The sequence below is a fragment of the Falco punctatus genome, assembly GCF_963210335.1.
Source record: "Falco punctatus genome assembly, chromosome: 2".
Classification (NCBI taxonomy): domain Eukaryota; kingdom Metazoa; phylum Chordata; class Aves; order Falconiformes; family Falconidae; genus Falco; species Falco punctatus.
Genome location: NC_137581.1, coordinates 13176088 through 13193646, shown reverse-complemented (window position 1 = coordinate 13193646; position 17559 = coordinate 13176088). Strand labels below are relative to the sequence as shown.

Here is a 17559-nt window from a genome sequence, read left to right as displayed (position 1 = left end):
TTTGGAAAGGTAAGGCTATGTTATACACGAACTTGCATCTTAACTTTCCTTGTTGCTCATTACATGCAAGTCCTACCATTTAGAACTATAGTTACAATAAACAGGACCCAAATGCAAAGTTCTGTTTCCTCTGAGGAATCAGTGTAGACTGTTGCAAGGCAACAGAGGAAATACTCTGCAGTCCTGACTACATTTGCAGCACAGTAGTCATTCCTGTCTTTAGAGGGTAGGTGATGAGTCACATTATAGACATCATACAGACTTGAGTCTGGCTTAGCCATCTAAATGAACACTTGGGCCCACAGGGCTGTCTGATAAGCAGCTGGGGCAATTTACTGAGATTTTAAACATCAACTTACTTTGTGCAAATGTCATGGCAACAACTTGCAGCAACTGAAATACTGAGAATGGATTAATGTGGCCATGCAAGATAAGCAAGAATTCTTCCAGTGTAACTTAACAGAAGGTAGGAGTTACTCAGAAGCATGATGCATGGCTTACCTGAATTGCATGAAGCCCAAATCAGAGTTCTTTGGGGCCAGAGGAACAGATTTTTGAGAAGTTAGGAAGGGTTGTGCTGTATTGTCCGTTCTGAAAAATTGGACGTGAGCCAGTAATGTGCACTCACAACCCAGAAAGCCAACCGTGTCTTGGGCTGCATCAAAAGAAGTGTGGCCAGCAGGTCTGAGGGAGGGGATTCTGCCTCTCTACTCTGCTCTCGTGAGACCCTGCCTGGAGTGCTGTGTTCAGCTCTGTGGCCCCCAGCACAAGAAGGACATGGACCCATTGAAGTGAGTCCAGAGGAGGGCCATGAAGATGATCAGAGGCTGGAGCACCTCTCCTATGAGGACAGGCTGAGAGAGTTGAGGTTGTTCAGCCTGGAGAAGAGAAGGCTCCAGGCAGCCGTTACAGCGGTACCTAAAGGGGGCTTGTAAGAAACATGGAGAGAGACATTTTTACTGAGGCCTGTAGTGACAAAACAAGGGGCAACGGTTTTAAACTGAAAGAGGGTAGGTATAGATGGACATAAGGAAGAAGTTTTTTATTATGAGGGTGTTGAGACACTGGCATGGGTTGCCCAGAGAAGTTATGGACGCCCCATCTCTGGAAGTGTTCAAGGTCAGGCCGCATGGCACTTTGAGCAACCTGATCCAGTGGAAGAGGTCCCTGGCCATGATGATCTTAAAGGTGCCTTCCAACCCAAACCATTCTATGATTCTGTCCCTGTACTTTTTGCTGCATATAAAATTAATTTGATGTAGCCTAAGATGCAGGGTCCACAGTTTTGAATTCAGTTAGGGACTGTTCCTACATCCTGCTGTATGCACATACTCTTTTATTAGTCTTTTGTGGCTGAACAGCTTAGTAAAAGGGAAGATACTGTTAACACTCTAGATTCTTTTAAGAAGTTGCTCTCTCAGAAGTGAAACTACTGAAACCTATCTTCTCATGGATTTGTCCATAAGAAGTCCCCACGTTTATTATGCCACTCTACTGGTAACAGATACGCTGATTGACTGGGAAACTGATGCAAGGTGTATCACTTAGTAGTGAACATCTGCTGGCTTCTTTCCATAGAAACTGTACTTTAGATTTGTCATTCAGTAGCTTTTTTCCAGCATTCATTGTAAGAAATTAACTGCTTTTATATTTTAAGGGGTTGAAGTTCAGCAATGGTATGTATGCTATTAGAGCGAGCTAGTATCGTCAGTTCTCCCTTGTACCACATACAAGATTTACAAAGCAAGATGAAAAATGCTAGTAAACAGAATGAGACTTACTCTCAAGTAAGCTTATGTTGAAGATATTATTTCCATACCTTAACTGTGAGTTAGATATGTACATATTCTGGGATTTCATATATCTTACACCTATCTCCCTGGTTACCAAAGCTGAGGGAAATCTCTGTTCTTTTTCCTTCTGCATCCCTGTTCTGGGAGTATTGGTGGGAACACACCCATCAAATTAAAAGTATTCAGGAATCCGTCTCAAATATATCCCTTTTCGGAAAAGTGATGCCCCACTTCTTTCTGTTAACCAAATCTCTGTTGTTGGCTTCTCTAGAATAATAACATTTAAGTTTTGTGTAACTTTATTCTCACAAAGGAGAACCATTGCAAAATAAACAAGTTTTGTAACGGAGCGTGCCCTCTCAGAGCCTTCCTGACAGATCTTAATTTCCGCTACCTTCTGAATTTTCTGAAAACTCTCAAGACTGTATTTTTATTTAAGAATTTTGCTATCAAAATGAATGGTCATTTCACATTTTGCCACATTTAAAGTGTTTGCTACCAAGTTAAAATACAAGTTTGGGAAATTCTGGCTTGCCAATTGCTGATAATATTTCAAGAATACATACACTGTGATTGAAAATGAAAATTGGCAATATCAAATGATAGTTTTATTCATTTTTTGGTATCTACTGCATCCTAGATCATGTTTATCACCTCCTCTTTGTTCACCTAAAAAGTGTGAACTACCTTCTTCCTTGTTCCTGCAGACTTTTTTTCCAGATCTATGTTTTTCGGTCTCTAGCAATGTCCTGTTAGATTTTCTTGGAAGAAAGTGCTGCCATAGGTTTACTAATCTTGTCTGTGATGTCACCAGTTGGACTAAGAAAATGCCTAGAATTTACATCACTGATACCTATTTTAGTAGGAAACTGATACTTCATTTGGCTTGTCAGGGGCTGACATAATGTTTGTGTGTGTATAGTCTCTCTTAGACGTTGATATTCCCCTCACTGAGATTGGGGGAAGTGATAATATTTTTGTGGCTGTTGTTTTACCTGAAGAGTTTCTACAAGACGGAGAATGTGAAGTGTCATTACATTATGTTTACATTTGTCTTCACCACAGGAAATGAAAAGATTGTTAAGAAGAGCTGTATATGTAAAAATTTAGATCAAATTTTCCAGGACAGGCTGTAAATTCTGGTACTGTTGCAGCATGAAGTACAAAGGGGACTCTTGCCCCTGAGACTTTCTATGTCTAGAAATACTCAGTAAGAATATTTCTAGCAGAAAAATGTGCAAATATCTCATGATGGGAGAAGGCAGAAATCTGACCAGTCTTTCCTACTTCCTTTTCCACATTAGAGAATTTGAGTGGAGTTAGGGAGTGAGAGAATATAATGTTTGTTCTGATAGAACATTTTTAATTGTCTTTACTGTTAATTTTTTGAAGTAGTAGCTGTAATTAAGATAAAGTACCTGTCTTAATGGAACAATGAAGAGAGCTCAGTATGTGATTAGACTTGGCGTGGGTGATTAATGATCATACTTGGAAATTGCTGTAGTTCCTGTAATGTTTCGATAATCTGCTCTAGTTTAAATTCTGTAACTGGAGACTGTAATAATGATAAAGTTCACACAAGGTATTTATGCATAGGATCAGGCTTACTAATGTGATGTACTGGGAGAGAAGGCCCTTTTTGGTTTATATTCTCTGTCCAGTTCTCATGGTGAAGCATGAAAAAAAAGTGATTTTCCTCCCCATGTCCTTCAGTTTTTGGAAAGCAAGTAATTTGTGGATCAAATGGGATGGTCAGCTTTGCTAACAGTAGATAGCTGTTACTGTCATTTTTTCACCAGTGAAGGCTTCTCCTGTTTCCTAAAAGCAGCTATTTCTAGCAGTTCAGCAGGCAATTACAGGCAATTCCCATGCTTAACTCCTCTAGTTTACTTTTATTTGGATAAATAAAGACTTGTAGTTTTATCCTTCTTCAAGTCTGTCTGGATAAATAGAGTGGGTGTGTTAGAAAAACACATGTAAATACAATACCACTCCAGAAGAAATTTCCGGCACACACAAAATAGACTTTATAAATTTGACTTTCTAATTCTGCTTTGAGAAATAAGAAATACTAATTTCTAATCTGAATTTAGAGGTTAGACAAAAGAGTGTAAGAAAGTATGATCTGCCAGGCAAGGAATAATAGGAGAAATGGGTGAAATGGTATTGAAAGAACCTGATAATAACCCCCTCAGTGGCTCCACTTCCCTGCATAGTTTATGTGAATTTTGGTATTTTTATAGGTGTGATGGCATGGGGTTGTTTTGTTTTGCTTTCCCTGTTGTTTATTAAATAAGTTGTAGACACAGTTTCTTTAGATTGCTCTGGGGATTGTAATCTTAATTAAAAACATGGGGTGTGTTCAAGATGGCTTATTTTACAGTTTAAACAGAAAGTAACTGCATGCACCTTGTGCCCAAAATTTAAGGACAAGAAAACTGACTCGGGTGCAGTCAGGCTCTGCTCCAAAGTTAAAACAATCTACCAGGTGAGCAGCATGGTACGTGAGCCTGCCTAGCTGGGAATACCCCAGGAAATAAGTGTGTGTGTAACTGTAGTTGTTCTAAATGGCCAAGAACCCTCGCTGAAAAGCAGATAATGGAAATGGCTGAAAGTTCAGAGCTGCAGCTTGCTAATTGCTTCGCAGGGTTGATATTAAGTGCATGCCGTTTGGGTGGAGTTAATGTAACTTTGAAGTAATTTGATAAGTGATTGCTAAACACAGATGGATGAGGTATGTGCCTAGATTTAAGCATGTACTCTAGTTTTTAAGTGACATAGGTTCAGCACAGTCTTTTTGTTCCATTTTTGGAAAGTTACTAGCACAATGGGACTTCCATGGTGAGAATTCCTGGCTGTGAACCCAACACAAGTAAGTGCTTTGCTGATCTGGAAGGGGCTGCTGACTTAGGGAACACAGAGCTTCAACAGCAGTAGTGAGTTCACACAGAAAAAATGCTCAAGCATGACAGATTACAGTATCACATAAAAAGGTCACAAATTAATGTTGACAGAAGGAAAAAGTAATTAATTATTCAAGACCTGTTATGTTAATGTCTCATTGTGTGTGTTTATTGGAATGCCTATGACATGAATTGCAAGGGATGTTACAGTAACGTTAAGAACAGTTTGCTTTTGGGCAAACTGACGGCTAGCCAATCCAAAAATGATAGTGGTATCCAGGGGCAGCTAACATTCGCCAGGGCCTTCTGGACAAAGCTTGAAAAGCAGAGGGATAGATTCAGGGTATTTCCTTCTCTGAAACATCGGGGGCAGCATTTGCTGTGTATTGAGCAACCGGGACTTACAGCGCAGCCCTGCAACCGGCTGTCTCTCGCTCTGAAAGGGATATATTAAACGGCAAAACAAATGAGATGCTGCTTGGCAATAAGCAAATCTTAAACGTATGAAGTTAAAATTCAAAAATTTTGAAAGATCATTCTCTGAGTTCTACAAAATCTTGTGTGTGAGCGAGAGAACTCCTTCAGCTATCTTCTGGAGCAGTACCACCGATCTTGTATTCCCACAGCAACTTGGAAAACTCCAGCCAAGCCTTCGTCTAAAACACCCTTTGCTTATTCTCCATGAGATCCATGTGTTACTGTTACATGTGCGTTCTGTGACTGGCCCTCTTAAACACAGCAGTGACACTTCAGCTAGGAAGAACAAATAAAAGCCCTAGCAAGGCCTGAAGCAAAGGTAACGTTGTCTATTATTTTACAAACATTAAACTTTCATTTTATTTTCTAACTGTGCCAGCCCATTGTTCTCAATAGATGCATGCTACTGTTATGTATCAAATAATAACCCACTCTTCCTCAGTTGTTCAGGGTTAAACAAAAAAAAAAACCCTTTTTCCTGTTAGCAGTAGTGCCTTCCTCTGAAGGTAGCACATCCACAAACCCAGTCTCCTCAGACCTTGTCCCTCAGCAAAGAATCAAAGTGTTTGCTGGGGCAAACGTGGGCCTGAATGTGCTGGAGACTCTGGGTGGTGCTCACACAGCCACATCCTGGAAACCCACACAGATGTTTGTTGCACCTTGAGGGAGATGGGGGTCATGGAAGCAGGGGCTTTCATATTCCCTATATATCCAATGCCGCATACCTTTTATGTGTTTTGGGGGAATTTCCAGGAATGTGTCATTTCATCATTGGCATTCAAAGTATTTACGTGCATGACCTTGGAAGGGTATAAAACCACCTGAGAGGGTTACTCTTAGCTGGTCCTCATCCTCAGCTTAATGCTCCCCATATGCTGTGATGAAATTTGTGTATGTTTCTGACTGGACCCACTGCAGAACTAAATGAGATGATGCACCCTTGTATTAGGGGCTGTACAGTCCCAAAAGACCTTAAAGGTTTTCCGTCAGGGATGTGTCTCTGCATGCTAGGGGGCCCATTTTATCCTCAAAGGGGTATTTGGGAATTCGGATACTACAGCCACGGTAGCACAACAGCGTATTGCTTTAATAAAGCTGACCAGCTCCCAGCTATTTCTGCATCCTCCTTCACAGCTCACCTACAGCAACACGCAGAACCTGACGGCTGCCAGTTGCAGCAAGGCCAGCACCAGGGGCCAGATCTCGCTGTCGGCCACCCCTGCTCTGAGTAAGAGGAGTCGGGCACGAGGAGCACGAAGGCTGTGGCTTCCCCGGGGAGGAACCGAAGCGAGGGCGCAACGTGACTTGCCCCGAACACCCAAGACGCTCATGTCGGAGCGCGGAGCTCCCACAGCCCAAGGCTGACCTCGTGTCGTGCGCTCGCCCCGTGCGTGAGAGCGCCCTAGAAGGCACGGCTTGTTTTTCTACCGTCTGTTCCAGAGAAATCCAGCTGGTTAGAGGAGTGCAGCGCCGTGATTTATCTGAGAACTCCCTCGTACTCGCCTGAAGGTCTCGCCGCCGGGGGAGGAGGGAGAGCAGGAGGCTGCGCTCCTCGGCGGCTGCTCCGGCGGCGCAGCGCCCGCCCGCGCCCGCGCCCCGGCACCCAGGTACCGAGCGAGAAGGGAAAGGGGATTTCCTTGGCTTCCTCCCATGCAAATACCTCCCGGGGAGCGGCGGCGGCGGCCCGACTCCCCTCCGCGGCCGCTGGGAGGCTCCGCGCCTCGCCCCGGCCTCCCCGGCGCCGCGTCCCCGGCCGCGCTATCGGTGACACCCGCCTCCCGCCCCCGCAGCGCCCCGCACCGCGGACCCCGCCGCACGGCGCGCAGGGCAGCGGGCGGCTCGGGCGGCCGGCGGCGGCGTCCGGCAGAGGCAGCGCCGATACCACCGGCAACCACCCACCCCGGCGAGTCGGGGATGGAATATACAAACACACAAAGGAAAAGTGGCTGGACTGTTCTGGGTGCAAAATGCTGGAAGTTTGTAAGTGCAACTCTCCGTTTGTAATTACTGTCTGAAGAGGGGCTGCCTTATTTTTTTTTTCTCTTCCCCCCACCTTCCCCCCCCCCACCCCCCCCCACCCCGTGCTTTTCTTGAAACTGTACTTGAAACTATTCGATATCTGGGAGTATAAGGGAAAGTATGCGAGAGGAGTTCGTTGCCTGGGTTCGTAGCTTGCTGCTTTATTACTAAGGGGGGAAATAAGCAGTGAAAGCAGTACGGATTTTATCCAGTGACTGGATTAACTGAAGGCGAAGCGTGGTCTCCAAGTCCACTGACTGACATTGTTCCGGACCGGGGGATCCGTCTCTTATTTTTAGAGGAACTACAATTTAGCTGCAGACAGTTGGACACAGTAATAAACCGAAGAGTGGCCAGCAAAGAGCGGGCGAGAGAAACGAGAAAGCACAAAGACTAAACTAACCCGAGCCGCCTCCTCCTCCTCCTTCCCCGGCTCTTTATTTGCACATTTACTAAAGACTTTAGGGGAAAAAAACCCAAAACCAACAACCAACCCACCAACCAACAACACCCCCTCCCCAAAATCTACGAGATTTTCGGCCCGCCGGGGGCTTTCTCCGTGCCGCCGAGCACGGGCAATGCCTTAAATTTCCACTTCAAGGAATAACCCCCCGGCTCCCCCGAAATAAAATAAAATCAATAAACCTGCCAAGTCTCACTCATTCCCGAGGGAGATCTCCTTCGTCCAGGGATTCATTTTGGAGGCAGCGGCTCGCTTTAGTTGTTTTTCCTTTTTTTTTTTTCCGCCCTCCTTCCCCGGCGGACCCCCCGCCCCCCCTCCCCGGGCGCCCTTTCCGCCCCACGGAGCCCCTCGGCGGGGGCTGCCCTGCCCCGACCCCCTCCCCTCCCGCCCGGCCCATGCTGGCACAACCCTAGCGGCGGCCGGACGCCCCCCGTCCCACCCCCGATCTGTCAACCCCCCCCGCCCCCCGCGGAGCCGTCACCGCCCGGGGGCCGGGTGGGGGTGGGCTGGGGGCGCGGGGCTGACCGCCCTCCGCCCCGCCGCCAGCCCCCGGGCTCGGGCTCCCGCCACTGCCCCCGCCTCCCCCCCCCCTCCATGCGGCAGTGAGGACCGACCCATCCGGAGGGCCAGGACCGGCAGCCAGCGATGGGCGACACGGCTCCCCCCCAAGCCGCGGGGCTGGGGGCCGGGCTGCTGGGGGGGGGCCCGGCGGCGCCCCGGGTGCACAGCGCCATCGTCGAGCGGCTGCGGGCCCGCATCGCCGTCTGCCGCCAGCACCACCTCAGCTGCGAGGGGCGCTACGAGCGGGGCCGCGCCGAGAGCTCCGACCGCGAGCGGGAGAGCACCTTGCAGCTCCTCCACCTCGTGCAGCAGGGGCAGGGCGCCCGCAAGGCCGGCAAGCACCCAAAGGCGGCCGCCGCCGCCAGCTCGGCCGCGCCCGCCGCCGCCGCCGCTGCCGCCGCGCCCCCGGACTACCACCAGCACCTCCTCAGCAACGGCGGCATCAACGGGGAGCAGCCGGCGGGGGAGCAGCGCGCCTCGGCCCTCCTGGCGGTAAGTCACAGCGCCCCCTGTCGGCGGGGAGGGACGGCCACGCGCGGCAGTGAGGCGAACACCCCCCACCCCTCTCTCCCCTCAGGGCACCCACCCCCCTCGAGTGGCGAGGCGCGAGGGTGGGGTCGGCGCCGAGACCGGGGCCCGTTCCCCCCCGACGGGGGTCATGGCGGGGGTGTCCGTGGCCTCCAGGCCCCGCTCGCCATGCCTTGTGCCCCACGCGATGGCATCGCGGGTGCGAGGAGCAGTGGGCAAGGCCTGCCGGGCCCGGTAGCGGGGCAGCTGAGTCCTCCCTCGAAGGGGTTTGGGACTGCTTGGGGTGGGTTGTTGTTTTTTGAGGAGCAAGTTGTGGTCTTCACAATGTGCCGTGTGCCTCCGCTGTCACCCCGCCAAGGCGGTGGCGGCAGGCATCCCTGAGGAGGGCACGGGGGGCAAACGCTGTCAGCGCATCCCTGGGCAGGCAGGGCTGAGAAGTAGCGCTAAACTATCGCTCATGTTTAAGATCACTCCCTCCCCACCCCCCTGCCCCATCTTATGCCGTTTGTCAGGGCTTCAGGCAGTGGTTTTCCACTCGTGCCTCGAACTCGGCCAGTATTTACACACGAGGCAGGCACAGGCCGTGCCGACAAACGCCAGCCCGAGTGTGCAGCTCGGCCGCGTACCCCAGCGACCAGCCGGTGCTCGCAGAAGCGGTGCTGTGCGGGAGCGCGCGGCCGAGCACCGGCGTCTCGTGCCTGCTGCCCCGAGCACCAGCTTCGCCAGGAACGGTTTGTTATCACCACCCAGTGTGTTTCGCGGAGCTGAGTTACAAGAGTTTTACAGGCATTGCCACTTTGTAAATGATTTGTTGGCCTTTTTCAACTGGAAATTGCGCTGAACATGTCAAGGAGGCGAAGCCTTGTCTTCTGTTACTTTATTACGAGCAGTCCATGTACCAGGCTTTTGAAGGCACATGCTGCGCTGTGCTGCCCTCCAACTCTTAATTCTCGGCACACATGTGAAATATTAAGAGGAGTGACTGCGTCCTGATAGGCCCGTGGCTGCTATTCGAATGGCTGAAAATAGATTGCTCCCTTTGCTCCAGACATCAAACCTATCTTTCTTAGTGCCTGACATATGCTAAAACGGGACCTTTGTGGTTGTTTCTCCCTTCTTACCCGGGAGTTCGCCGTGATGCATGGATCGACGTTTGAGGCTGTGTTACTCAGCATCATTCATGAGGGTGATGATGTAAGCATTAATGCGATAACATTGTGTCCAAGGGGAGTTTAGGCGCTTCAACCTGACTCAGTGTTCAGATTAAATCTCCCCACATTCCTTGTCACAATCAAGAAAGCCATTATCTTATTTTTCCAGTGTGTATTAATGAAATGTGTTGCCCTTGTCTTATGGGTAAGAAAAGAAAGGCCTTCGTCTAATAATGTACGTCCCAGAAAAATCCACTTTCTGAAATCAGGGAACAGGCCTGTGTGGTTTTTTTGCTTTGTTTTGTTTTTGGGGTTTTTTTTACTAGTTGTTACTGTTATGAAATAGCTGGAGGCAGCTGTTTGAAAGTGCTAAATGAAACAACTCCAAAGAAAATATTGAAAGATTTTCATCTTTTAAATGCAGAGTGGTTGTCCTTGTTTCTGAAATACCACTAATGATGATTAACCTGCTCTTTGCTGGAGACTGCCGTGCACAGCCCTTGCTCCATGTTGCGTGTTGCATTACCTCCTAGATAACCCCACACATATGTGTCTTTGAGAAGGTAGAGGTCTGACAAAGTCCCCCTCGTTTTTGCACACTGGCATTCAGTAATCCTGCTGACAAGGTACGTGACTTCATTGAGCATGACGTTTGGGGCCCTGAACCATGTTTTGACACTGAAGAAATGCTGGCTCATGAAGCAGTATTGTTGTAATGGTATCACTGCACATCGCTGATCCTCCCACTCTGTGCTTGACACAGACATTTCCTCATTTGCTGCTCTGGTAGGACTGCCTAATTAAGGAACAGTGAAAGGCATCGGTTCAAAGTCACATCTCTGTCATGGAGGCTCATGTTCCCCTTACCAGGAGCTCCTTAGAACATTGTTGCACATATTGAAAAGGAAACAGTGTCTGAGTGGTTTGAATTGAAGTGGCTGAGGGTCATATACCAGGTAGTACAGCATTGTGCTCGTGTTCTTGAAAATTCAGAGGGCAGGGATGGGCCAGGAAATAATGGAGTCTTGCTTTTGCTACAGCCATAGCTGGAGGAGGAATTTGTTCTACCAGTTATTCCAAGGGTACTTGAAGAGGAAGGACAAGGCAGACTAAGCCTGTTGACCTGTGCATTTTAAATGGACAGGGAAGAGAACCATCTCTAAGTAGAATTCATCCTCTGTGGGGTGTTTCCCAAGAGGAAATCCAGTGGAAGCCTTATACGCGCTGTTCCTCTAATTACCGAAGTTTTCCTTACAGCAGACAGCAGATCTGAGGTGTGCAGGGTCCTGGAACAAGGCGCAGCTCTGAGCTTCAGCTGTGGCATGTACAGCTCTGGCACAAGGAAGCACAACACAGGAGTGTTTGTGGGAGTCTCACACTAAGCCTGTGAGATTGGACACATCTCTGACTCCATGGGGAGTCTGTAAAGCTCCACCTGCCTTGCTGTAGGCCCACCAGCTGAAAAAAAACCACCACACAGATAAGGGCAAAGGCAGTCATAACTCTGGGGAGTTCTGGCTATCAGGACATTCTTTGTCTGCAAAACCAAGACTGTCCCCGCGCTTCCTCTCAAGAAAATATCTGGGTTGTTTCCTTTGCTTTGCAGGTCCCACTGCTCTTGTTACAAGTGCGCCTGCCATGTTTAGTGGCCTTGGATGGGTCATTTACGTAGTTGGACTCAAGAGTAAATATTTGACACTCGATAACATTTGAAACGACATTCACTTCAACGTATCAAAGAGCTTGAAGTGATTATCTGACATTGTTGATACTGTTATTTGATAAGTATCTTTTCCCAGTAGACAGTTTAAAACCATCAGAAGAGAGTTTTTAGGGGGGTTTGGTTTGGGCTTAATTTGTCATGTTACTTTGTTTTTTGAGAAAGCATCTATGACAGCAGCATTTTCTAATTGGAGAGCAGAGAGCAGATTTTTTATCTGGACCAATGGATGTGGGTGCATGTAAAGGAGAAATTTATTCTTCGGGACATGGCTAGGAAAGCTTTTGTACTTTCTGCCTCCCTGCATTTCCCAAGAACTGACATTTGTTTATTTATATGGTGGTGTTACTTTTCATGGTGCAGAGTGGAACACATAAAATATTCTGTCTTTCTTTTATACATATCTATATGTATGTATATGCCCTCCAGCACTTAGCTGTTTATATTATTTATGTTATACATAAACAGTTAGCTCTGGAGGGCATTCCTTAGCAGCTTAAGCATTGAACTGGTAATACCAAAGTTCTTCTACTGCAGTTTCAAAACTCTGGCGGCCAATTCATTCCTTCGCTCTTCTGCCGTAAGCTGAGCACTGTTCATTTTGCTCTGTGCAAGCCGGGAACTCTGTTTCATGGGTATTATTTTATTACTCTGGTCAGTTTTTTTCATTGCGGTCATCACACTGGTGGCTCTGAGTGTGTTAAGTGATGTTTTTCATCAGTCACAGGTGACTTGTTCTACTTTTACCCAACTCGAAGTTGTGCAGAATTTATTATTATAAGGATTAATTTGAAGTATTAATTAAATATATTAATATTTTCTGTACTCAGAAGAGTGACTGTGAAAGCGGCCTGCTCCCCAGATGTATTCTGCAAGCAGGTGAAAAAGAAAAGGGAGAACAGCCCCATAATGACAATGTAGCCAGGGAAGAGGGGAATGGGTTAATTCCTCCTACTCCCCTAAATTCTCATCAATGGCAGTACAAATGTGGAAGAGTCAATGGGTTTGTCCCAGTTCCCAGAAGACCTCAGTGGAAGGACAGGGTTGCCTAACTGGTGCTGAGAGCTAAGTCTGGCCTGTAAAACCTCAATTTAGGTAGTTGTTTTATGTGGAGATCCTTTAATGATCATGGAAGCTCTTTGTTTCCTAATAACTTTTTTTTTATGATCCACACTGTGCTTGCTGAGGTTTGGCTTTCCCTGTGCTAGATCCTTAGATCCTCAAGTATTTTAAAAGGAAGGACTGTGCTCTGGTATCTTTGGCCCAAGTTTACACTTCTCTTGTCTCCCAAGCTTGTTGCTTTGTTTGCTAGTTGGCTGCCAGGGTCCCCTGCAGAAAAAGCTGCATTTTCTGGTTCTGGATGAATGTAACTTTTAGAAGCATGCTGAAACAAGCAGTATAAGGTGACCAGCTATGGGGTGAAGTGACGTTATGGTGCCGTGAGCACAGGTGGATTAAAGCACAAACCATTCAATAAGCTGGGTGGGATCTTTTAAGTAAAAATCTTTGGTGCCAAAGCAATGAAATGTTTGGTTTGTGAGGTAAGAGTCTGTCGTCTGCTTCTTGTGCTTCCATGGGATTGAAGCTGTGTTCGGATAAAGAGAATTTACGTAGCCAAGTCAGGTAAAATGAGTAAGTCACATATTGCCTTTGTGGGTAGAAAACTTTGATCTGATGTTACGGGCCCTCTGGCCTGCTGGGAGCCATTTGGTTAGGATGGACATAGGCACCATTTAAAACCTTTGTTCCCCTCGGCTGTGGGAACATTTCTTGAACCAAAATCAAGAAGACCCCCTGGAAGCTGAATAAAAGCTGTATTTAATGAAGAGTTCAGCAAGTGAATTTGTTAAGTGTATGTTAGTGTAGGAGCCTTTTCAGTCCTAGCTCTCCAGTCAAATCACCTGCCTTCTTTGAAGCTTTTTAAGCTTTGAATACATTTAATGAAAGTCTTCTCCATTCTGAAACTGTTTTACAGACTGTTTCCACCACCAAAGTTTCAGTAGGTAGCGAGCAGAGGAACAGTTTGTCTGCCTGGGCTTGACACACTCTCTGAGCTTCTTGGTCTGTTACGGCATGTCCTCTGATAGAGCTCTTGTATCCCCTGTGGTACTCAAATTTGAGTCCCTTGTGTGTAGCACTACCACAAAGGAGAGCGATACACAGCTTCTGTTTCTTCTGCACCAGGAAGTGCGAGTCCAACAAAAATGTTAGCCGCTCTGTGGGGAAATCTGAACCTTAGAAAGGTGCGTCTGAGTCAGAGAAGCTGCTTTGCCAAACTGACATCTCGCTATTGTTACTTCTCCCCTCACAAAGAACACTGCCTGCAGAAGGTGTTATATGGGGTTTGGTTACTTTGCAGTGACCGAAAAAACACCAGCAACTAGGTTAGTCAGCAGGTTAAGAAGGGCCATAACATGCCTTTCAGCCTAACTTCTGTCAACAGTCCTTCTACCAAGATATACCATCTTCAGAGGCCAATTGCAGTCTGCCTTTCTTATCAATTCTGTTGCATTATGAAACTGAAACTTCACCCATGTATTGTTACTGGAAAAGAAGAGCTCCATCCTGGTCCCTATGAGAACTTTGGGAAGGGTAGTATCTCCACTGCCCGATTTATATTGCACCTCCTGTGTGATGCAGGAGGAGCTGGAAGCTAGCAAGCTGCTCCAGCTAACAAAGCACTGACATAGAGGTGTCAGCTTTGCCAGCAAGTGTCTGTGTGGCCTTCTGCACGTCCCCTGTTGTGCCACTGTTTCCCTTCTGTGCTTGAACTCTTCAGGTGCCACCATCTCACTGCCTAGCACAGGCGACTCTGGTCTCTGCTAAAGGCTCAACTCTACATGATAATGACCTGGTGCCATCATTTCTGTGGAGTTCAGGAAGGTGATTAAAGAAACCACTGTGCAACACTTCAGAGGGCATGCAATCAGCTACACGGTGTGTAGAAGAGCTTTAGCCACCTGGATGCTCTGAAGAGGAGGAGAAAGATCTTTGCTTTTTGGCCTCTCTCTGTTGTCCGAACATCAGTGTTCTCCTGTATGGCTTCCCAGTGATGGTAGTCCCAGCAACAGTAGGATGAAGCTGATCGGATTCATGATAGGGCCGTGTTTTCCAGAAATATGAATCAGTAGCTCTAAACCTGAAAAGGATCTTGCTCATGTCATGCTGCTACAGTCTGGAACAGCTCTGAGCAGTGAAAAAGGCAGTGGTCTTGGCTGCAGAAAGGAAGGACTTGGTGCCAAGTGAGATTTGGATCACTTTCTCAACTTAATAGTATTTAAGAGACAGATCCTTTCTCCTTGAGTTGTTTGGGTTTGTTTGTTTGTTTGTTTGTTTGTTTTTTAGGTAAAAGTATAAACTATTTATGCCCCAGATTTCTCATTAAAAACTTCCTATAGCCACTTGAGAGCCAACTTGTGAATTTGTCATGCCTTATCAAGTTCCTCTGAAGTATTATTAGATGCAGGTGATCAATCTGTAATTGTACTGAAGTGCTAACACCAGTACCTAACACAAATACTTGCAACTCTCAAGAAACAGTTCTTAGGTGACCGGTCTATAAACTAAAAGCTCAGTGTTTCTACTTTTGACTCTAGGATCTATTCAACAGATTACTCCTGTTAGTTTGCTTCCATAAACCTCAGTTTCCTCTATGAAAAATTCTATTTATCATTTTTATAAAGTGCATTGAGATCTGATGGTGATTTTTATGGCTTACAAGCCAAATTCATTATTCATAGAACCTAAGACAGGAGATCTGAATGTTTGCTTTGGCAAAGCTGCAGGCAATGTATATGAGTTGATGGATTCTTCTTGGTTGACTTCGGTGTTTTGAGCTTTTGAGGTGCACTCAAATCACCTTTTCAGCCATTGACCCACAGGTATGAGTACTGAAAATACAAACCCAAATGAGTCTTTTACATAATCACATGACTCCCAGAGCTGGGTTTTTACGGCATCACATTGCCGAGATTCACAAAGTGCAAGATGTGCCAGCGCCCCTTCTTTTTAGGAGAGAAAAGCATTTCCCATCTTTTCATTTATAATCTTAAATGTATACTTCGTATTTTCTTGCTTTACTTGCTCTTGGTTCTGCATCATTTTGTACTCAAATTAGCCTCCCAATTAAGTCAGCTGTATCCAAGCACCTCATGTACTTGGTGGTCCAGTAAACTAGGAGTAAAGTGGGACTGGAACTGAAAGCACATACGCAACTCATCTGCTCTCTGTCAAGGCTGCAGCTGCACCCCAGCACTAGCAGGTGGAATCCACCTTGTCCTGCATGTGTTGCCTCCCATCTGGGAGTAATGGAAGAAGGTTCATGTTTATGGCTCGAGGTGGCAGAAAGACTCAGAAATATTTTTAATTTAGTTTAATAACTTACACAAAATTCCAATGCACTTACTGAAAAGTTATAAATTAATTTGGTTTTATTTTGAAAGTATCTCACGCCTGTGGGTTCACATATAGGTGTTGGCATTTCCCTGAAGAAATTTGTTTTGTGCAGAAATGGCTCCTGTATCTGGTTTTATCTGTGTAAGTTATAATTCTGATGCACATGCAAACCCAGCTGAATCCAGGTGCAGAGAAATTAGTACCAATTAGAAACTGGCATGAAAGTGCTTCTGACACAGTGAGGAAGCAGACCTTGCAAACCCACTTACTGCTGCCTGAGCCTGAAGCTGGCTGAAAGACCCTGTAAGATCCTGGAGTAGCAGATGAAACCCCAAGAAGGTTCATCGTGGCTAGTCTGTTGTGAAACAAAACATGCTATTGTGCAAGAGTCATCCCAGTGGTACCCTGGCTTTTATTACAGAGATCTGCAGGCACCTCCCTAGAGTAGGTGTTATACAAACACCCAGTGAGAACCGTGCCCTTCCCTGCATACCTTAGGGCCTCAAGAGACAAGATAGACAAAGAATGAAAGGAGGAACAGAAGCACAGAAAGGTCAAGTGTCTTGCCCAAGGTCAAACAGCAGGTCAGTGGCAGAGCTGGGAACAGAGCCCAGATTTCCTGACTCCTAGTCCAGCACTCTATTAATCATCTCTTTGCTTTGTGTTCTGTGGCCTGTTACTGTCCATAGGAAATGTGAGGATGACTTTCCGACAGCTTCAGAGTTACTTAGTTTTGGAAACTATTGATCATCAGCATGCTATTGAGATTAAAAAGGTCATGTACTGGACATAAGCACTAGAGGATTCAGAGCTAAGTGCTCTAGGTATTGATTTCATTCCAGGACACTGAATATTTTGTAATCCCCGATGTTTCTTCGAAGTCTGATTTTTTAAGTCTTTTTTCCTTACATTGTGTACAAAGTGGTTTGTTTTTACAGAGTTACTCATCACAGTTAAACTCTTACATTGGTGCTTGCCCTATAAATTATTTCTTCCTTGAAAACGAGTTACAACGGTTACTTAGCAGGGCTTTTCTTCTCCATGAAATTTACCTGTGAAACAGTCAGAAAACCAGAGAGTCAACAGTCCTGAGACACTTGTGATTCTCACTTATTTTCATTCCTCACCGTACGATGTATTCAGTTTTCAAAGTCTTTCAATTGAATTATCTTGATCACAAAGTCAATTATACCTGTGAGATTTTTTTTTCTTCCCAAAAATTTTGACTTGAGGCAAAACTCTGGCTACTGTGGTAATGACTGATTGAGAGTCTCTTGTAAACAATAGTATAATCACTTTCCTATAGTCATGGCAACAGTGTTTAAGCAATGAGCTTACTGAACACAATGTGCACTGTCTCCACTGAATAGCTATTGCAGCGCTGAAGTTTATGCTGCTCATTTTCAGAGGACTCAGGAACATAAATTATTCAGCAAAACAACACTGCTTCAGAAAGTGTTTTTGAAATTGTTGTGTTTTGTACTAGCCAAAGAAGGATGCTTATTGGTGCTGATGGGACTGTTTATAATTACTGCCCAAGTGTATTCTT

At 46.2% G+C, this 17559-nt stretch overlaps 1 protein-coding gene across 3 annotated transcripts in view; it reads left to right on the top strand.

The window, feature by feature from the left end:
* The first annotated feature begins 7017 nt into the window (after nt 1-7017).
* MAML2 (mastermind like transcriptional coactivator 2) overlaps nt 7018-17559 on the top strand; it is a 216323-nt gene continuing 205781 nt past the window's right edge. For all 3 annotated transcript variants that reach the window (XM_080376975.1, XM_080376973.1, XM_080376974.1), the window contains exon 1: nt 7018-8708. In XM_080376975.1, the coding sequence (XP_080233101.1) occupies nt 8301-8708 (408 nt within the window). In that variant the 5' untranslated portion in view covers nt 7018-8300. The remainder of the gene's footprint in view (nt 8709-17559) is intronic.